General features: G+C 45.9%; 2 protein-coding genes across 2 annotated transcripts in view; one reads left to right on the top strand and one right to left on the bottom strand.

The window, feature by feature from the left end:
• The window catches only part of Gk5 (glycerol kinase 5), a 55,027-nt gene extending 51,046 nt beyond the window's left edge, over positions 1-3,981 (bottom strand). Inside the window, exon 1 of the mRNA XM_055629759.1 lies at positions 3,820-3,981. Coding sequence (XP_055485734.1) covers positions 3,820-3,981 — 162 coding nt within the window. The remainder of the gene's footprint in view (positions 1-3,819) is intronic.
• Positions 3,982-9,414: 5,433 nt separating this feature from the next.
• On the top strand, positions 9,415-9,650 carry LOC129693174 (translation machinery-associated protein 7-like). The gene has a single exon (XM_055629871.1). It carries the CDS (start codon positions 9,437-9,439, stop codon positions 9,629-9,631), a length of 195 nt encoding a protein of 64 aa, XP_055485846.1. The 5' UTR covers positions 9,415-9,436; the 3' UTR covers positions 9,632-9,650.
• The last annotated feature ends 12,850 nt before the right edge of the window (positions 9,651-22,500 follow it).

Raw genomic sequence — 22,500 nt, 5'->3', positions numbered from 1 at the left:
CAGCCCAAAAAAATTTTAAATAATCTTCTAAAAATGTTTTAAGAGCCTATAGCTTAAAGTTTAACTGATGCCTTGAACACATGTTTATCTCCAATACTTTCCAAGACTCTGCTAAAATAAAAACGTCAAAAGTAACTTCAAGATAAGCAGGTATGGATTACACAGCTGTCATCCCAGCACTCAGGAGGTCTGCTGTGTTCCAGGGCAGCAGGGCTTACACAGACCCTGTCCCAGAAGGAGAGCACCAGGACAAGGACAAAGAGAAGAGAACAAACCGGATCAGGCTGGATTTAACAAGTGTTTTTAATATGGGCAGGCAGGTGGGAAAAGCTTGGCGCAGAAGACACTGACCCTCCCATCAACCTCTTCTCCCCATTTTCACTCACATTATAAGGGAACCATTATTCCTTATAATGCTCCTCAGTCGACCTGAGTCAGGTCGACTCTCCTTGGCAACTCAGAAAGGAGCACCCACAGGAGGTGTCTCCTCTCTTTATCTTTCTTTCAGCATCTGGGAGTGCCTCAGACTTTAGAGGTGCTGCTGCAGAGACAAAGGGGGGTGTGCCACTCACTCACTGAGAACAGCCCACAGCAGAGAGCAGAGATTCCAGGCTGAGCCCCGGAAAAGGGAAGAAACATGAATGCACTCGGGGGAAGCCTTTGCAAGGCTCCCTGAAGCCACTTAGCCACTCCACTGCTCTTCACCAGGCAACAGGTGCTGGGTTCTCTCTCCGGAGAGGCTGATCTCACAAACATCAGCCAGAGCTCAGTGCTTTAGGGAAGCATGGTCCTGAGAACTGAGCAGGGAGGAAAGAGAGGACAGAGGGAGGAAGGACAGAGGAGATGGAAGAGAAAAGAAGGGAGAATGGGGAAGAGAGAAGGCAGGTAGAGGAGAAAGGAGGAGGGGGAAGAGACAGGAAACAGAGCAGGAAGGCAGCGTTCTTGCAGTTACAACGATCTCTTGTGTGCTAAGCAGGGAAGTATCTTAATCCCCTGGAAGGGCAGCTCCGTTCTGACATAATTTCTCCCCAGGACCCACCTCTTATGGACGCTACAGCTCCCCGGAGCACCACACCGGCTGCCGAGATTCCAATGGTTAATCCTTGGGAACAAACTCAAACCACTGACAGCCCTAAACACCTAAACATGAGAAGTGCGCCTCCTACAGAAGAGAGCTAAGTCAAAACAGGAGAAAACAGTGAAAGTCCAGAAGAAAATGTCTTCAGCTGATTAAAAGCCAGAGCCTGCTTTTCAAGAGTGAACACAGTTTTCCAGTGCTGGAGGCCCTGAAGCCCCTGTGTTGGGACTTTCTGTCCTGTTCTTCTAACCGTCACATTTTATGGGTTTTCAAAGGAGCAAGATGTCCCACTGGGGAGGAACATGACAAAATTTTCTCCAATTTCCAAATATACATGTGAGGGCTTCCAACATGGGCCACTTGTCCTAGTATTTAACACTAATACTTAAGGGTCCATTATACAGACTTTTTTAGTATTTTGTGTGTGTAGATAAATACTCATGTCACACATCGTGTAAGAAGGTCAGAGGTCAGCTTGGATGAGTCATTTCTCTCTTTCTACCATGCGGATCCCAGAGATCAATCTCAGCTCATCAGGCTTGGCAGCAAGTGTCCTTACCCACTGAGCCATCTCAATGGCCCCAAGGAAAAAAATACAATTACTGGGGCTGAGGACATAAAGTGAAGAACCTTGTGTGTGTTCGGAGGTAGGAGTGGCGGTGGGGGGGTGGCAAAGGAAAATCCTGTATTCTATCACTAGAGACAATAGACATAAACCTATTCTTCAAAACTGCCACATAAGCAAAGACTGTTGGCATCTCAGCAGGGTTTCAATGGGGTGGAGAGATCCCTACTTCCAACCTAGCCTGCTACAGACAGTTCCAGACCAGCCTTGGACACATAGCAAGATCCTAAAAACAAAATACAAACAAATACCACAACTTCCTTATTTATATATTTCTCTGCCCCAGAAGCATACTTTCAAGTAGGGCCATCAACTCTCACAATTTAAGGCAGTACTCGGAGTTTTTCATGTCATTTCCCAGGCATCTTCTCTACCAAGCCCTGGCTGCCCTGGAACTCGATCTATAGACCAGGCAGGCTGGCCTGGAACTTGGGAGACCCGCCTGCCTCTATCTCCAGGGTCCTGGGATTAAAGGTGTCCGCCACCAAACCCCAGTACTTTCTAAAAAAGCAATTTTCCTCAAATTATGCAACAACTACACAGCTGTATTGTCTGGCAACTTTTTGAATTTTCTCAAAATTTATATTTACTGGGGGGTGGAATGGGGGCACATATTTTAAAGTGTCATATTTTTAAAGTGCCAAGGTCCATGGGACAACTTGCAAGAGTCTGTTTTCTCCTTTCTCCCATCTCCGTCCCAGGGATCCAATCCAGGTTATCAAGCTTAGGAGCAATGTGAAATCATCTTTACCTGCTGAACCACCTCTTTTTGGATCCAAACAACTCACTCCTTAGTTAAAAAACAACTTAAAAATGCACTGTTTAAGCAAAAAGCACTTTGGGATTAGAACTGCAAGAAAAACTAAAAAGTATCATGGTGTTTGTGATAAAGGCCTGCAATGAGACAAGGGCTCGGTGTCTACCTTTGACCTGACCTTAAAGGTTGGACCAGGATGGGCTGAGTGGGTGGACAGTGCTCCTACACAGCTAGCCACAGAGGGAGCTGCTGCAGTTGCAACTCATCTCCTAAGGACAGACCCCTGAATGGAACATCTCTCTCCTCAAAGTCAGTTCTCATGGCAATTTCACCCTAGCCGACGGGTTCCTGGGAAACTGCTGGGATGAGAGAGAAGGGGGCTCCCACCACTGAAAGAAAAAAAAAGGGGCGGGGGGAGCCCAGTGCTGTAGGGAAGGAGTTAAATGGCTCTCATCTTCACTAATATTTTAAACATTAGAAAATGCTGCTACTGAAAGGAGCAAATAAGAGCACCTCATCAACTGCACTGACCACTGTGTAGAAATCAGTGCTTCATCAAAATGGGGACTGGCTGTTGACTATTTTCTTAAACTGAAGAAGACCATCATCTTCAGTTTAAGGCTTTGCTAATAAAGAGCAACCAACACTTTGGCGGGCTTCTCAAGCCAGAAGAGATTTTTATGAATTCTCAAAGACGAAAAGGAGAACAACTCAGCCTTCAAAACTTGTTCAGTATCTCCAACATCCGTGGAAGTCGGACGCTAGTGAGAGGACCTAGCACTTTAGGAACACAAAGATGACAACCAGTAAGATGGCTCAGCAGGTTAAAAAAAAAAAACAAAAAACGTACTTCTGCCAAGCCTCACGACTTGAGTTCAATCCCAGGGACCAACATGGTGGAAGAAAACAAAAACAAAAAAACCGATACCCAAGAAAGTTGTCCTCTGACCCCTAACGTGCACCACAGCACGGGAGCAGACACAGACACATACGTAACAAATGTAATTAACTGTTTTAAAATGACACAACCGAAAAAAACAGTTTACGGTCCATCATAATCTGAAGAATTAAAACGTGTGAAAACGAGAGTTGGAAGGCCGATGAGGAAGTGCAGAAAAACAAACAAAAAAACAAGCAAATCAGAAAACCACCTTCTGTCCACATGCACGCAACCTGCCCGCGCTGTAGGCAGGTTCCGTGTAGTCACCCCGGTTCCACCCAGGTAAAGCTGGAGCGACGAGTCCCCCGGGGCAGGAAGCGAGCGAGAGGCACCTGGCCACACCGGCTCGAGCCGCCGGAGGTGCAGGAAAAGCAAAGGTGCAGTCAGAGCCCCCGGACCCACCCGCCTCGCCCAGTCACCTTCTGCGCGCTGGAGCCTCGGACCCGCGCCGTCCGGTCATAGACGTGGCAGCGGATCACCGTGCTGCCCACGTCCAGCCCCAGCACGAAGCGAGAGGCCGGCGGGGCCGGCGCGCTCGGCGCCTCACGCCGCCGCTCCGCACCCGCCTGCAGCCCTGACATCGCGCGACCCCACGCACGGCAGGCGCCACGGGCCGGCCAGCGCCGAGCTATAAACGCCGAAGCCCGGGCGGAGCGCGCGCGCGGCCGGACACCGCCCCCGCCGCGCCCTGCCCCGCCCCTCCGCGACTTCGGCCACGCCCCTTCGCGAGACCCCGCCCCTCCCGCTCAGCCCGCTCGCCAGGCCCCGCTCCGCCCCCCCGACTCCCCGCCCCCTAGCCCCGTGACGTCAGGGCCGCGCGCCCAGCGCCGCGTGGGAACTGGGCGAAGATGGCGTTGGCGGCGGCGGTGTGGGCGCCTGTCACCCACCGTTCAGCGACCGTTACTTTGAAACGTTGAGTTCCCTTCTAACCCAGATGACTTTTGTTTAGGATTGTCTGTTAGGACAAAAAAAAAAAAAAAATCAAGTGACGTGACAAGGACAAGAAAGTCCTTGAAGTTTTTCTTCTAGATCAATGTGTTTCGCCTGCGATTATGTATGCGCTCCACGTGGGCCCCGTAGAGGTCAGAAGAGGACGTTGGTTGTGACCTGCCATGTAGGTGATGGGCACCGAAACCCAGTCTTCTGCAAGAGCAACAAGTGCCCTTAACCACGAGCCATCTCTCCAGTCTCAAGAAAAAACGTTCAGTCAAAAGGAAAAGAGAAAAGAGCTTTTCTGTCCAGAAAAGCTTGCATGTACAATACACAACAGTAAATAGAGTCCAAGTCTTGTACGGCACTAAAGGGCCTTTGCCGACACCGAGAAAGAAAGAAAGCTTAGATTTCGTAAACATGTCTTGTCCTTAACTTGTCAGTTTAAAGGAATATTTTTGTTGTTGTCCATATTACCCTGTTAGCCTACTTGCTTGTCACAAATTTGTCCAAATTGGATTTAGGATATGTTGCTTGAACCTTTAATGTGAACTCCATGTTTTGTTGTTGTTTTTAAGATTTATTTATATAGTATACAGTATTCTGCCTGCATGTGTGCCTGCAGGCTGGAAAGAGGGCACCAGATCACATTATAGATGCTTGTGAGCCACTGTGTGGTTGCTGGGAATTGAATTCAGGACCTTTGGAAGAACAGCCAGTGCTCTTAACCTCTGAGCCATCTCTCCAGCCCCAGAAAACTTGTTTGTTTGCTTGTTTGTTGTCTTAGTGGGTGTTGGGAATTGAACCCTGGTCTTCTGGAGGAGCAGTCAGTGCTCTTAACCTCTGGGCCATCTCGTCAGCCTCCTCCGTGTTTATTTTTGTCTGTTTGTTTGCCTCTCTCCTTATTGTCTGTCCCTACACAATACCTATTTGCTCCATTTGCCTCAGGTCTGCCCTTCCATTGCTGACCGTTCACGAGTGTGTCTGTGACTTCCCAGCATGGCTTACGTGACTAATAGTCCTATGCTGTTCTGGTTTCCCTGAGAAACTGAAACCGAACAAATTCCAGAGGCAAGACAGAGCCAGAGCCTAAGAGCCACAGCCTAAGCCTGAGCTTGTTCCTCAAGGCAGTCTCACTAGGACCTAGGGCTCCCTGGGATTATGTATGCTCTTAGCATAGGTGCTGGGCATTGGACTCAGTCCTCATGTTTGACTGAGCCATCTCCCGGAGCCCCTGAGGGGAAAGAGGCTTTGAGGAATTTGGTATTCCAGTTGTAGGGCCAGGTAAGCCTGGGGACTGGTAGAGCAGGCTGGCAGCCTGGAAAACAAGGCACATTTTTGTGCTACAGTTTTGAGAATTTCTCTTTTCTGAAGCCTGCCCAGCTGCCAACTAATTGGGTGAGGCTCAGTCACATTTTGGGGCACTCTCCTTAACTTGGGGTCACTGGTTTAAATGTCAATTATGTCTAAAATACATCTCCTACAGCAACATGCAAATAGCCTTGCATACTGTTAGCATACATACTGTTAGCTCTAGCTTACCTGCTTACAACTAAGAAAAGTTCTGTGTGACCAGGGTAGATATTGGGCATATTTCTCACCGGGATATTTCTTGGAGTTCTTGGACTTCCGTATTTTGTTATCATTTTCATAAGTTTAAGCATCAGCTATGCTTAAATGTGAAAGTCCAGAATTTAAAAACTACTTAATCTCAGATTATTTATTTGTTTCTTTTTCAAGACAAGGTTGCTTCCTGTAACAGAGTCCTGGCTGTCCTGGACTTGCTTTGTAGACCAGGCTGGCCTCACAGAGATCTATCTGCCACTCCCCCACCCCCTCACCTCCACCCCCCGCTGGGATTAAAGTGGTGGGCCACCACACCTGGCCCATCTAGGAAATTTTAAACAATTTTCTAATGTTTGTTTTATTTCTCATGAGATGGAGTTTTATTGTATCAGAGGCTGGCCTAGAACTCAAGGCATTCCTCCTACCTCAGCCTCATATTGGGATTATAACAATGTGCCACCAGGTCAAGATTTGTTTTCTGATTTCAAACAAATCGGAAACCTTGATGAATACCGTCATCCGAAGAAAATGTGGTCTTTTGGAATATCATTTATCCTTTGGTAACTTCATAAATGCATACAGTATCTTTTTTATGTTATGGACATTGGTGTTTTGATTGCATGTATGTCTGTGTGAGGGTATCAGATACCCTGGAACAGGAGTTGCAGACAGTTGTGAGCTGCCATGTGGTTGCTGGGAAGTGAGCCCAGGTTCTCTGGAAGAGCAGTCAGTGCTGTTAACTGCTGAGCCATCTCTCCAGCCCACAGTATCTTTTTAAAACATATGTGTATGAGTGTAATACATCACATGTGTGCCAGGTGCCCTTGGAGATTAGAAGAGGGCATGAGAGCCCCTCAAACTGGAGTTGCAGATGGTGCCATGTCAGTAGCTGAGAATGGAATCCAGGTCCTCTGTACAGGCGATAAGTACTCTTAACTTATTGGAACCAACACTCCAACCCCATACAATTGATCTTGATCATATTTACCCTCAATTCTTTCCCAGCATCTCTCAGCATGACCCCTATCCTCTTCTCCTCTGCTCTCCCTAGCTCACTGAGTTCATTTAGAGCTGCCTGCCGGGCCATTGACTGATCTTGTGCAAGTCAGTCACCAGCAACAGTGAGGTCATGAGTGCAAAAGCCATGCCATGTCCAGAAGGCTGCATTTCACAGCATCCCTTCCCATTCTCCTACTCTTGCGTTATTTCTGGCCCGTTTTTTATGGTGTTTGATGAGGCTGGGAAGAGGGGTGTGGTATAGCTATCCTATTCAGGGCTGAGCACACTTTTCAGGTTTTTTTTTTAATTAGTTATGAGTCTGCATTGACTAATTAAAAGATGCTTCCCTAGCCAAGGTTGACAGCAACACTATACAATGTCTATAACTATAAATATTTAGGAAGCAGTTTGACAACATGAGCGTTTAACAAAACAACCTACATAGGTCCTCCTCTAGGGCATATCATCTCAGCCATGGACTTTTGCCCAGATTTATAGTATCACACATGAACTAACCTCCTGTGAAACAGGCCTCAAATCCAATTCATAACCTTTATGGCACTATTTTCCTTTTATCTAGCATCGTGGTGTTATAGCATTCAGAATTCATTGTGAGTAATACCATTGATGATTTTTCTCCTCTGGCAGTGCGCACAGCTCCTTTCTTCCATCACTATGAAAGCTAACCATCAGGAAGGACATCTTTAGATCAGTCTAGCTTGAAATATCCATGTCCTACAACCAAAGTGTGCTCTGTCTCCAGCAATAGAGCCTTACCAAATAGTAGGTAACCAAGAGCAATGGAAAGAGCCTGTAGATTCTTAGATAAGGCCAATTTTGGTTTGGTTGGTTTCTCTGAGACAGGGTGTGGTGGTTTGAATAAGAATGGCGGGATAGGCTCATATATTTGAAAGTTTGGTCACCAAGGAGAGGCACTTCTTGAGAGGGAATAGGAGGTGTGGGTGGCCTTAATGGAAGAAGAGCATCACTCTGGGTGGGCTTTGGGGTTTTAAAAGCTCGTGCCAGGCCCAGTGTCTCTCTCTCTCTCTCTCCTTGCTGTCTAGGGATCTGGATGTAGAACTCTGAGCTCCTTCTGCAGCGCCACGGCCTGCATGCTGCCATGCTCCCCATCATGCTGATAATGGACTAACCCTCTGAAAGTGTAAGCCAGCCCCAATTAAATGCTTTATCTTGAGTTTCCGTGGTCATGGTGTCTCTTCACAGCAATAGAACACCAACTAAGACACAGGATCTTCTGTATCTCACGGCAGCCTTGAACTGACCATGTTGTCAGGGATCACTCTGTACTCTTAATTCTCCTGCCTGTGCCTCCCAAAGTGCTGGCATTACTTACTGGCAGGCACTGCCTGCGCATAGCTACAAACAAAATCTCGCCCACAAGTTTAGATATTGTCAGGGAACTTAAACACAGGACTTATTAAAACAGGACTCATTTAAAAATCGCCCACTGCCCTCACAGGGCAGACCGCTCCCTGAAGAGGCTTGGAGAAGTAAAGGGTGCTGTGCTTCCCCCAGGTTCATCATTTTTAATCAGCACTTCTCATCCTGCTTTGCCCTGCAGCACACAAGGCTCAGATGTTCCTAAATGGCCTTTGCCAGAGGGACAGGTCAATCCGTTGTCCATTAGTCAGAAGCCACTGCTTCCCATGGCCCTAACTCACATCTGTCCTGGCTACCCCCGTCTCCTCAGACCTGGCTCTTCTCCCAGGCTCTTTCCCCACCATCACTTCTTACACTTTATCCTCTTACCACAGCCTCAGGATTAAAACTCATGTAGCCTTCTCCCACACACTGAAAGAAAGAACTTGGACACATTCCCCAAGGCTAAATCAGGTCATCATTTCTTCATATTCCACAGAGAAATGGACAATAGAGAGTTCTTGATGGCCTTCTTTCTTCAAGGGTCCTTGTCATTGTCCCTCTTTTATTGACCCCTGCTTTCTGAGGACAAAGGAATGTCTTGGAACACAAGCCAAAGCAAACTGATGCCCTATGCCTCCCAGAGCTTCAAGGCCAGATCAAGGTGATGCTTATTGTACTCACTTTTGCCCCCAGCTTCCCGATATGATTTACTAAAAACGTTAATGAGTAGATGTGCACCCCGAGGACTTAAGGTAGAAATGACTATCTGTTTTTTTATATATATAAATGTTCAGATTTGTGATTCTTTTAAGATTTTTACAAGATTACTTTTTAAGATAAATAATAAAACAACTGATCCTTTCTTTGTAACCAAGAATTGCAGCCTGCCAGTAAGAGAAACTGACTGAAAAAAAAATTACCTTGCTTGCTTACACTTCGTTAATCTATAACAAAGTTGCTTAGTTACAAAATGTATGTGGGTTCTTGGGAAGAATGTATTTTTAGTACATAATACGTAAAACATTTGAACATGCAAAGGTATTGGGGAACATGATTTTCTACATATAGTCATTAAAGAAAAATAGGATGTAACTGCATTGTGATTTTTGCATTGCTTAAAAGATTTTGCTGGGGACTGGTGAAGGGGCTGTCGGCGCCATGTCCAGCCGCAAAGGTGGCAAAAAGAAGCCCCTGAAACAGCCCAAGAAGCAGGCCAAGGAGATGGATGAGGAGGACAAGGCTTTCAAGCAGAAACAGAAAGAGGAACAGAAGAAACTCGAGGAGCTGAAAGCCAAGGCCACGGGGAAGGGGCCCCTGGCCACAGGTGGAATTAAGAAATCTGGCAAAAAATAAGCTATTCCTCGTATCTGAGGTGATGGTGACCCTCTTCCATTCCTATTTAAACATCTGGATCCCCTGCCATAACATCTTTGCCACCTACAGCTAGAATGAAGTGTTATCCTGGAGCCTATTGTAATTGTGATAAACTTTTGTAGTAAAACAAATACAATGGCTCATTGTCTCTAGTGTTCAGCAATTCCTACCTCAGCTCTGAATGGAAAGAAAACCCAGGCCAGAGCCTGCTGTTTCATCTTTGTTGTACTTGGAATTCTGTATCACTTTGAATTAAACCAGCCCATTTAAAAGAAAAAAAAAAAAAAAAAGAAAAAAAAAAGATTTTGCTGGGATATCTAAGCTGCGTGAGAAAAACTTGTTAGAGCATGTTCCTTGGAGTCTGCTCCATCCACCCGATGTGCATATGTGTACATATGTGTATATGTGAGGTTGGTTGGAGCTTTGCTCCATCCACCAAATATGTGTATATATATGTATGTATGTATGCATGCATGTATGTGTATGAGAGAAGTTGTTGGAGCTTGTTGAAGCTTGCTTCATCCAACGTGTGTGTATGTGTGTGTGCATGAATCTCTCTTTCTCCCCTTCTTCTTTTTGCTGGCCCACAAAGAGTTTCTCACCGGCTCCAGGGAGCACTTCGCTGAGCCCAGTGACAAGCATTGTTCCCTCAGAGAAAGTCTGCTGAGAGACCGGTCGCTGGTGCTCTGCCTCACCTCAATTTACCCTGACCCGTGGAAGCTGGTCTTTGACACTCCCTCTTCTACACACCTGAGTGCTGGTCCACAGCGCTGCCATGCACGCACCCAAGGGCAGCAGAACCCACTCCTCACCAGAAGGAGCCCCTCAGCCCTAGCGAGCTGAGGTTGGGCCAGTCCCCTCAGCCAGCTGAGTACTGTGTTGTTCAGCCCTGGTTTCTGGATGGAGCAACTCCGTGAGCAGGGGTGTGGGGAGGAGGGGAGTGGGGGGTGTTCCCAAAGATGGTCAGCTTGCTTTCCTTTTCTTCCTCCTGCTCTATTTCTTTGTTGTTATTTTCTTTTTCCTGTGTGTGTGTGTGTGTGTGTGTGTGTGTGTGTGTGTGTGTGTGTGTGACGGCATCTTTGTATCTCAGCCTAAATTCAAACTCATGATTCACTGGCTTCAGCCCAAGAGCAGAAATCACAGGTGCTCACCTTGATCTAGAGGCCACTGCTTCATTGATCTTCACCAGCTGATGGCCTTAACCTTCACCCGACCTGGCTACTGCTTCTCTGCTTCTGGGCTTGGCTGCTCTCCTGGCTCTTTCCTCACCATCGTCACCTTTCCTACTCTATCCTCTTTCAGCAGAGCCAGGATTACAGCTCAGTGTACCAACCTTCCATGGTGCTCCAGAAAGTTAAACAGAGTCCCTCGCACTGGGTCAGACAGACGCCATCCCAATCGCTACAGTGGAGCCCACCTTTAAGTCCCCCCAGAACCCAACACTGGACCACTGCTTTGCTGCAGCAGGAAATGGCACGACCTGTAAGTGATGGGAGCAAGATTTCTCCCTAGTCAGTAGTTCTTTGGGCATCTTGAACTCTTCTCTCTCTCCAGAGGCAAGAATTAGAGCTTGGCCTGCCACCCTGATAAGACTGCATAAAATCCAACAGTGGGGCTGGCTTTCAGCCTTGAAAGAAACTTGAATAGCTACAAGGTTTCATCCTGTTCAGACCCTCAATAACCCTGGAGAAATTTTGCTGTTTCTTGTAGTTGATCTTTGGGGAGACTTCAACAGGGTTACCCTCTAATCTAAGGGAAACCAGAGCCACAGCAGCACACCTGCCCTGTATAGCTGCCCATCTCTAGGCCCCTGAGAAGCATCCAGCGTCAGACATATGAGCAGGCTCATTCCTCAGCTCTTAAGGGTCTTCCTTCCTGAGGTGTATTAAGTGACAGGAAATCCCTTCATCCACTGACTTATCGGTATGGAGTGGTGGGAGGGAAGGAGACAGGCAGCGTGCAGGCCTGTGAACCGGCTTCTTAAGCTTAGGAACACTCAGCGGCTGGTTATCAGAAAGGCGTTGCTTGAGGGAAGCACTTGCCTCTTGTTCTCCTCTCAGGGACAAGGCTTTTCCAAGGAGGAGCTGAGGGGGAATGAGCGCATGGCTCTGAATATACAAGGCACACAGCCCAGTCTGATCATTTTCAGTGTACATAACTTGTCTTTGTATTTGAAACAGGGGACAGCCCAGCAATTCTCTGCCTCCCAAGTACTGAGATAGCAGGTGTGCCCCGCACCCCCATGCCGGGCCAGTTACATATGTGTGGGGTCCAGCACGTGCGTTAATAACGCTTCTCATTGCTTCAAGAAGACTCCTGGAAGAAGGGGGAAATATGTATTTTGGCTCATAGTTTCAGAGGCATGAGCCAATCGAAGGTGTGATGGCTAACATCGATTGTCGGCTTGGCAGGACCTGGGGTTAACCAAGAGACGTCCCTGTGGGCAGATCTGTTAGGGCATTCCTGGAAGGGTTATTTGGAGGGCAAGACCCTCTGGCCCCAAGAGAAAGTTTGCGGGCCATCGCTCTGCCTTTGCCAATTGCTTGTGCGTCTTTCCTTGGCTGCAGACTGTAGCGTCTTCGGTTTTCCACCATGAACAGAAGACCCATGACTCCCCAAGACGCCCTCCAGGCCTTCAGGGCTTTCAGGGCCAGACTGAGACTGCTGAGGCCCCCAGCTTTGTGGACTGAGCAGCTGTTGACTTCTCAGCCTCTCCAACGTGTACATGGCTATTGCTGGACCATCCAGTCTGCAGGATGTAAGCCATTCCAATACAACTCCAGATATATATATATATATATATATATATATATATATATATATATATATATCCTCTGTCTGTTCTGTTCTGTCTGTCTGTTCTCTAGAGAATCCTGCCTAATATGCATGCATGGTGAAGGTGTGAATCAAGGCATAGAGAAGCATAGACAAGGCAAAAGGAAGGGGTCCAGGACAGGGAACCAGCAGGATCTGCTTCCAGTGACTACGTCCTCAAATGAAACTGCACCCCCCCAAAATTTCAGAACCCCAAATGTTACTACTAGCTGAAGGTGAAGTGTTCAAAACGTGAATCTTGGAGACACATTTCATACTAAAACTCTAACAGTGCGGTAATTCAGCATAAGGAAATGCAAACCAAAATGACAATGAGGCTTTGTCCGAAATGGCTCTCATCAAAGGACAAAACTAACAAGTGCTGGTGGGAACGTGCAGGAAAATGAACTCTCAACCCAGGTGTACACCTGTAAGCCCAGGACTTGGGAGGTGGAGGCAGGGACATCAGGAGCTGGGAAGCACAGGTTATGTGATCCCATGTCTCAAAACCAACAAATGAGGATAAACGCTAGACTTTAACTGAAAGGAAACGGCGGGTGTGGTGGTGCACGCCTGTGATCCCAGTATTCAAGAGGCAGAAGGAGAAGAATTGCAGCAAATTTAAAGCTAGCCTCCAGTACATAACAAGTTCCAAGTCAGCCAGGGTCTTTAAAACAAAAGGAGGGAGCGTGCAGATAGCTCCTTTGGTAAAGTGCTCGCCTTGAAGGCATGAGGGCCCATGTTGAATTCCCAGAACTGTGGGACCATGTGTGATCCCAGTGCCAGGGAGGCTGAGACAGGGGAATCCACAGGGCTAGCTGGCCAGCCAGCTCAGGCCAGTGAAAGACAGCATCTCAGGAAAGCAGGTAGCCAACCCCTGAAGAATGTTCATGTCTGCTCTCCACGCACAGGAGCAAACACATGTAAATACATACCCATGTGCGCGCACACACACACACACACACACACACACACACACACATACACAGTGGGTGCAGAACAAAAGAAACTACCGTTAATCGTTACTTAAGTCTCTGCTAAGCCAGCTGTGGCTGCTGGAAGTACTTGGGAAGCTGAAGCAAGACAATTGCCACAATCACCATGTCCCCAGCCTGGGGTGGAGGGAGACTGTCTCACAAAACGGAAAAAAAAAAAAAAGTCTGGAGGGAAAGGGTGGGTAGAGTGTTTCTCGTGTTTGAAGTCCTGGGCTAGGTCCCCATCACCACATACTAAGTGTGGTAGCACATCTCCTCAAAATACAACAGTTGCTGCTAAGACCGAATTAGCAAATATCGGACCATTTCTCTGAGAAGAAATTTGAGATTAGCTTCCCATAAGCCTTTGGTCCCATTTTTCATCATGTAATCAATTCCTAACCTTGTTTCGTGCTTGCTTCTGTCTAAAGGCAGATATCAAACAAGTCTCGTTGAGGTATCATGTAGAAGCCACTGGAACGTGGGCAAGCCTGTCTAACGAGGGCATTTCCTCACACAGGACACAGCCTCTTTTTTGGGGGTGGGGTGGGGAGGGTCTGTTTTGTTCGAGACAGGGTCTCAGGTGTTTCCCTGTTGTCTTGGACTTGCTGTGTAGTCAGGAATAACTGCCGGTCTTCTTAATCCTCTCAAGTGTCAAGATTATAGGTATGGATTACCCCAGCAGCCGCAGACTTCTTTTTATGTTCTTATTTATTTACTGGTGGGGAGGCGTGAACAGCACTGCAGGTGTGAAGGACAAAGAGCATCTTCTGCTTCTCTCCGCTGTGTGGGTCTCAGGGATTGAATGCAGGTTGCCAGCTTTGGCAGCAGACACCTCACCCTGTGGAGCCCTTTCTCTGGCCCAGTACAGTTTTCTTAAGTTAAGGGCAGTAGTGAGAATTTCAGAAGGGAAACTTGTTTGCAAGCACTGAACTCTGGAGGGGAGGACTGTACCCAGGGATGCCGTGGCACCTTTCCCAAATGTCTATTTTCTAACCAAAGGAAATCTACAAGGCATGGAGAGAAGCAGAAGGGAATGACCTACCCACTGTGAGAAATGAAGCAACAGAGATAGTTGTGAGAGGTTGTACTGAGAAGAAAAGACTATGTTAGAAACATATGAAATGTCAGGCCAAGTAAAGAATGTCAATAAAGTAGAAAGTATGAAAATGTAGCCAGTGTTTGCTACTTTGTGGGTTCCTTTTTCATTCCACCCTTTCAACCCCCTAATACTACATAGGAGAGAAAAAGGAGAAAGGAGAAAGAGGGAGATGTTATCATCAGGCTACTTCCTGTTGGTTAGGGACATCGAGTTCCTTAGGGCAATTTTGATCTTGGAAGTCAGGATATCTAATTTCTTCTTCTCATTTCTTCTTTGCACATGACTTAATATGGAAGGACCTCTACCCTCTACCTGAATACTGGTTGCAGCCACTTCTTCAGAAAACTTTTATTTTTTCAGAAAACTTTGAGAAGGAAAAAAAGAAAGAAGGGAGAGAAGAAGGAAGAAAGGAGGAAGGAAAGAAAAAGGGAAGAGAGAGACAAAAAAGAAAGGAAGAAGGGAATAGAGAAAAAAGGAAGAAAGAAGGAAAGTAAGTTAGGAAGAGGGAAGGAGAGATGGAAGAAAAAAGGAAGGAAGAAGAAAGGAAGAACAAAAGAAGGAAGGAAGGAGGGAGGGAAGAAAGAAGAAAGGAGAAAGGAAGAAGGGAAGAAAAGATAGGAAGAAAGAAGAAAGGATGGAGGGAGGAAAGGAAGGAAGCTGAGGCTTTTAAGTGTAGATGAGTGTTGAAAGGCACATCTGTGCCCTAGCTATGCAATTGCCATGGAGCAGACCTCCATCTCTAGGTCCTCTCACTCACATACGTGGGTATTTATATCTATCTAATCACCTACTTCTAAAGGATTTGCTTTTATTATTTTTGAAATATGCATTGGTATGTGCCCAAAGGGGATAGATTATCAGATCTCCTGAAGCCAGAGTTCAGGCAGCCCTGAGCTGCCTGATGAGGGTGCCTGGAAACAAACCAAGGTGCTCTTCAAGAGCTGAGCCATCTCTTCAGCTCTCTCACCATGTTTTTATTAAAATTCTTCCCTACCTCTCATGTGTAATGTGCACGATGTGTATGGGCAGGCTGTGCCTTGGTATAAGGGGTCAGAGGGCAGCTGCAATGTGGTTTCAAGGGATCATACTCAAGTCATCACATCAGGCAGCAAGTGCCTTGAGTCACTGAGCCATCCCTTTGGACCTAGCGATCTAGTTTTGGATTTAAAGATTTCATTTTTAGTAGTGTGTCTATCTGTGTGAGTGGATGCCATATATGTTTGGATATGTGCAAAGGTCACAAAACGGTGCTGGACCCTGCCCCCTGGGGATAGAGTTACAGGCAGTTGTGAGCCTCCTGACATGGGTGATGGCCTTGGGTCTAGAACAGAAGCACTCTTTTTTTAATTAATTAATTCAATTTACAATGCAGTCATAGGCCCCTCCCTTTTCTCCTTCTAGTCCCACCCTTCTTCTCCTATCCCCTCTCTCCTATTCTGAGGAATAGGAGAGCCCCAGTACCCAGATACCCCAGCTCATCTATTCACATGGCCTGGTAGGAAAGTCCCATCAGGGGAAAGAGATCAAAAAGCAGGCAACATAGTCCATGTCAGAGGTATTTCCTGCTCCCCTAACTAGTGGCTGACATGAAGTCTAAGATGCCCATTGGACTTATCCTCTTGGGGTCTGTGCATTGTAGAATGTCTATCCTGTACTATATGACTAAAATCCACTTATAAGTGAGCATATACCATGTGTGTCTTTCTGGTCTGTGTTACCTCACTCAGGATGATCTTTTCTAGTTTCATCCACTTACCTGCAAACTTCATGATTTCTTTGTTTTTAATGGCTGAGTAGTATTTTATTGTGTAATGCACCACAGTTTCTGTATCCATTCTTCCATTGAGGGTCATCTAGGTTGTTTCCAGATTCTGGCTATTACGAATAAAGCTGCTATGAACATGGTTGAGCAAATGTCCTTGTTGTATGGTGGAGCATCTTTCAGGTGTATGCCTAGCAGTGGTATAGCTGGGTCTTGAGGTATAGCTATTCCCAGTTTTCTGAGAAAGTGACAGATTGATTTCCAAAGTGGTTGTACAAGTTTACATTCTCACCAGCAGTGGAGGAGGGTTCCCCTTTCTCCACATCCTCTCCAGTATGTATTGTTACTTGAGTTTTTGATCTTGGCCATTCTGATGGATGTGAGATGAAATCTCAGAGTCATTTTGATTTGCATTTCCCTGATGGCTAAAAACATTGAGCATTTTTTTAAGTGCTTCTCCACCATTCGAGATTCCTCTGTTGAAAATCTCTGATATCCTCTGTATCCCATTTTTAATTGGATTATTTGGTTTGTTGGTGTTTAATTTCTTGAGTTCTTTATATATTCTGGATATTAGCCCCTTGCAAACTCAAGTCCAAGTGAATCAATGACCTCAACATAAAACCACATACACTAAATCTGCTAGAGGATAAAGTAGGGAAGAGCCTTGAACTCACTGGCACAGGAGACAACTTCCTGAACAGAAGACCAACAGCTCAGGCTCTAAATCTACAATAAACAAATGGGACATCCTGAAACTGAAAAGCTTCTGTAAAGCAAAGGACACTGGCCAACAGAAAGAAATGGCGGTCTACAGATTGGGAGAAGATCTTCACCCCTCCTGCAGCAAGCACTCTTAACACTGGCTATCTCTCCAGTCCTGCCCACTTTTAAAGGAACAGTTTATACTGTGGTTTCCAGTTCTGACTCCTTGGATGAGAGTCTTTCTGACCTTTTCCCCCTATCTGTAACTCCTTTCTTTGCCAGTGAGAAGTCTGGCTCCTATGACTTCTGTATATTTGCTAATTCAATTGATCTTACAATGCAAATAAATTACTTCCAAAACGTCTACTCTCTGTTTGTGTGAAATCCAAGTCTGCTAGCTAGAGGCCAATATTTGTCTAATCTGACAGTGGAAGGTCCAGTGTTCTTTGATGTAATCCTCTTTGTCCCCAGAAATGCAGTCGCATTATTCATTTGAAATATGGTTTAGTGGCAGCTGCTTTCCTCAGCTGGTCAGAGCATGGGGCTGAAACATGATTTAGGGAATCAGGTAGGTGGCACATAGCAGTAATGCCATCACTTGAGAGCAGAGGCAGGAGGATCAGTGCAGCCAAGAGACCAGCTGGTCTACATGGCAAGGTCCAGGCCAGCTACGGCTTCAACAGAGACCCCATCAAAACACAAAACACAGCAGACAAACAAAAATAAAATAAAAATCAGCAAAAACATAGAGAAGAGTCTTGGATTTCCTTCTCTTTGCATTTCATTTTAGGCTCTTCCTCAGGCTTGTTGCTTTTATTCATTTACATATTTTGTAATGAATGTGAATGAATTTTGTAATGGATGTGAATGCTTACCATTCACATCTTTTAGAAAAGCGTAATCACATCCAAAGCTGTTCTCAGGGAGCATCACTCATCTTGTTCTCATTTGTCACTTCTTTCTGTACCATCCACATTTACCCCAGCCAATCTCTCTTCCCATTTCCTTTCCCTGGCTGTGCCTCCCTCCCTCCCTCCCTCTCTTACTCTCTCTTTTTTTTAAAGCTGCATCTTTAGCCTATCACAAATTGCATTTGTTATGTTTAATTGATTAAGTAAGTAACTAATTTATTTTTGAGACAGGGTCTCTCTATGTAGCCCTCGCTGTCCTGGAACTCAATATATAAACCAGGTTATCCTTGAACTCCCAGAGCTACGCTTTCTTCTATCTTCTGAGAATTGTTATACTTATTTTTCCCGTGTGTGTGTGTGTATGTGTATGTGCACGTGTTTCACATTGTGATTGTAAAAGCTAGAGGCAACCTGGAGATGTCTGGTTTCCTCTTTTTATGACGTGAATTGCAGACATTGAACTCAGGACATCAGGCTTGGTAGCAGATCTGCTGAGCCTTCTCATTGGCCATCCTTCTTTCTCTGAACCCTGGATCCTCCATTTCCCAAATGCTTGGACTACAGGTGTGCACTCTCATGGCTGGTTCATCAAATTAATTTTTGGCTTGTCTTTCTTTTGCATAAGCGAGTAAATGTACTTTTCCTTCTTCTTTCCTTCCTTCCTACATTCCTTCCTTCCTTTGTGTCTTCCTTCCTTTCTTCCTTTCTTTTGGGAATGGGCAGACCACATCTGATTTTTCTTTTGTTTTCTAAATATTCCTTGCAGATCCCCATATGTTTATTGTGTTTATTGTTTTGTCATACATTATGGGTAACTCTCTCTTCTCTTTACAGCTATGTATCTGATCTAAGTTTTAAAATTTAGGCATTTTGATGCAGTACTGTGGATTGGACCTAGGGTGTCAACATATGTGCTTTTTCCTCTTCCTCCTCTTCCTCTTCTTCCTCTTCCTCTTCTTCTTTTCCTTAAAGACAGGTCTGGAGTAGCCCAGGCTGGCCTTGAATTCACTTCGCAGACAAGTGTGACTTTGAACTTCTGGCCTTCCTGCCTCCACCTCTAACTGCTGGTCTTGCTGGTGTGCCTGACTACGCTCCGTGCCTGGTTCCAACCCAGCCGTGGCTCTGTGCAGACGAGGCAAGCGCTCTACCAACAGAACTATGTCCCCATCACACTTGCGTCTGTTCTCAATTTTTATGACTCTGCATTATTCTTCTGTTGAGTGGGGTTTTTTTTCCCCCTTTGCTTCTCTTATTTGGTTATTTTGAGCAGAGAATTGTAAAGTGTCTCACATTCTTTGCTCGTCTCTGGCTCTCAGGGTGTATGTACATGTTTCCAGCTGAGAGTTCTCACCCTCATCAGTATGTTTCCTTGTGTGATGTCACTTTTAGTGTGTGTGTGTTCTGTTCACACACACCACAGAATGTGGGTGTGGATGCAGAGAATATTTGGAAATCAGCCCATGGGAGTTGGTTGTCTCCTGTTCTGTTGTTTTTCAGGGATCGAGCTTAGGCCATTGGCTTGAGTCACAGGTGCTTTACTCACTGAGTACACTCACTGGCCCAGGTTTTATCACCTTTTTTTAACATTGTGAAATCACCTTTTATGGGGTTCTCCAGAGGAATTGTTCATGTTGTTGGTCATGTGAGCATCCCCGTTCAAGTTCGAATTTGCTCCTCAGAGGTTAACCGGCTTCAGGGGAGTTTCGATGTTGACTTCTCAGCTCAAGGGTCTCACCACAGTGAGTGTTCAGATTCAGACCCTTCACTCACTGGTGGGAGACCCTAAGCCTCAGTGGCAACTGTGGCTACTGGATCAGCCTGCTGTACTTCCATCTAGTCAGCCACAGAGGAGACAAGCACAAATGGACTTGGGCCTGGCAGAGATCGTATCTTCAGGCCATTTCATTGCAGTGGCTCCTGAGGACCAGGCGTATGCTGGGCACAGTGGTTGGTGCCACAGCAGAGAAACACTGAGCCTGGGAAACTCTTAATCCTTTTACTCATTTCATTTACATCTTCTAAGACAGGATCTCCTTATGTTGCTCAGGCTGGCCTCAACTGCTCCACTAGGATGATCCTGCTTACCTCAGCCTCTTAAGAACTAGAGCTACAAATACATGTCTGGCAGAGCCCAAATTTTGCCTTTTTGGTTGTGAGTCTACCCTTTGAGCCATCTCTTCTGCTCCAAACCCAAGTATTTGGGTTTGGGTGGGGCTTGGAAAGTATTTTTTTATTAAATATTTCTAGGTATATAGTGTTAGGGCTAGCCGCTGCCTGGCCACTCGAGCACCAGACTCTGACTGATGGAAGTTTATTGAACGCTGAAGAAAAACTGACCGGTCAGGGATATAATCTGGGCTCAGGAGCCAGACTATGATACTGGTCTGTTTTTAAGCCAGTTTGTTTGTTTGTTTATTAGTACAAAAAGCCATAACCAGGTAACTGAGGGACCAAAGGATTAAAAATCAGTGGGTATTGTTTTAAAGTTTAAAGCACAAGCCTAAACAGAGGTCAGCAAATGGAGATATGTCCAGCCACCTGGGAAGAGAAACTAGCTTAATGCATTCTTTCCCCGCCCACTAGTTACACAGTTGCTAGGAAACTGGCCCAGATGGCCAAGCGTGGTGCCTAAAGTAAACCAATCATTTCAAAAGTCAATTTCCTTTCCCAATCATGTAATGCCAAAGCATATAAGTCCCTGCTTGCGTTTTTTCCCTTTAAAAACTCTGTTCCCCTAGACCTCTTGGCTGCATTCCTCTCTTGTTTCTGCAGGAAGTTTGCATCCTGTGTTCGAACACGTATACAATAAAAAACTTCATGTATTTACAGCGGAGTCTATTCCTCGTCTTTGGGGTTCTCATGAACTGGGCACAACAGTAACCAGGTGTAGGAAGAAGGGCAGCATTATATCATTTTAATTAGCTAAACATAATCGATTTTGTTCCAAGTGTATTGTATCTAAGTAGCTAGACAAAGCACTTTAAGCTGATTGCCTGGGATTTAGGGTAGGGAAACTCTTAGGGGCTTTCCAGCTTTCTGGGAGTAAGGAACAGAGCAGGGTGTTGTGGTTTTAACTCTAACAGAATGTACATTTATCTTTAACTCAAGAAGAATATGCATTTATCATTTATTGTTTTATTCTAAGCAGCAAGTATTGAACTACTGAATTGTGTCCTGGTCTCAGGCAGTTAGAGCCTGAGAACCTGAACTCCACTTCACCTTATAATCAAAACGGAGACTTGGAAGCAAAATGGCTTTTGATATGCTAAAGGTGACAGCAGGTGTTAACAGAGGAGCCACAGTTATGCTAAGACTGAAGTAGGTCTCCACAGAGGGGTAAAAGCAGGTTAAGTAGGTTGCAATATATAGCATTGAGACTGACACCATGCCAAGTTATACAGCAGCTCTCTTAAAATTACGCACCGAGCACAGTATTCCTTTCCAGTGATGGCCACACAGCATGACTCAGGGATGGACAGGTAATCCCTCCACAGAGAAGGATGGAAGGAGCCCTTGGGTTAATCTTTAGGAGCAAAAATGTCTTTTTCCAAATGTAAAATGTCTTTTTACATTTGCCCTGGACACAGAATAGAGATGTTGTCGTAAGCTCCCAGCAAATAAAAGATACTTTTACAGACAACAGTCATCCCTCCACCCCATCCCACCATCTCTGCCTCTCAACTCCCCTTTCCCTGAGATCCATGCCCATCCCCCTATCCTCACCTCAGAAAAGAGCAAGACTCCCAGGGACATCAACCAAATACAACATAACAAAACTACAGTAAGACCAGGCACATACCATCACATTAAGGCTGGACAGTGCAGCCCAGTAGAAGGAAAAGGGTCCTAAGAGCAGGGAAAACACAGCCTCTGCTCCTACTATTAGGAATCTCACAAGACTACCAAACTACACAGCCATAACACATTTAAGTTTAAACCATTTTGCAGCCATCCCCACTTTCAGACCTGTACGGCAAGCTTTTACTTGACCCAGGGCTTGGGAACCCGGCTCAGCGCTTGCACACTCGCCTAGCATAGGCGAAGCCTTGGGTTTGACCCTCAGCACCAAAAATAAACGAGAGAAAAATTTGGAGCTGATCTCTTCCAGGAGCCGATGCCAAAGTTGATGTCCTCATAATACAAGTTTGGGTTTATCAGATAACCCAGGTAGGTTGCCATGAACCTCTCCAAGGTCATTATCAAGTGATAAGGGAAGTCAGTGTACCCCGGCTACCGAGGTGGAGTGTTATGATAGGCAGGAGTCCCTTCAGACTTCTCCGGTTCCTCTTCTCAGAGGCCTCTCACCTCATGCATTTCCCTTTAAGACTCAAGCCAGGCATTGCGGCTCATTCCTCAGGACGGTTATGGTGAGGTGAAGACCAGCTTGGACCCAAAACCAGACACTGGGTTTCGTTTGTTTAAAACATACCTTAAAACGCAACTGTGCACAGGTGAGATGGCTCAGATGGTAAAGGCTGACAACTTGAGTTCTGTTGCTGTGTTCTACATGCGGGCTCCGAATGCACCTTGGTGTGTGAGTGTGTGTGTGTGTGTGTGTGTGTGTGTGTGTGTGTGTGTGT

Source organism: Psammomys obesus, unplaced genomic scaffold (assembly GCF_907164565.1).
Source record: "Psammomys obesus unplaced genomic scaffold, mPsaObe1.curated_primary_1811, whole genome shotgun sequence".
NCBI classification, from domain to species: domain Eukaryota; kingdom Metazoa; phylum Chordata; class Mammalia; order Rodentia; family Muridae; genus Psammomys; species Psammomys obesus.
Note: the sequence above shows the minus strand (reverse complement) of the source record. Positions and strands in the feature narration are given on the sequence as shown.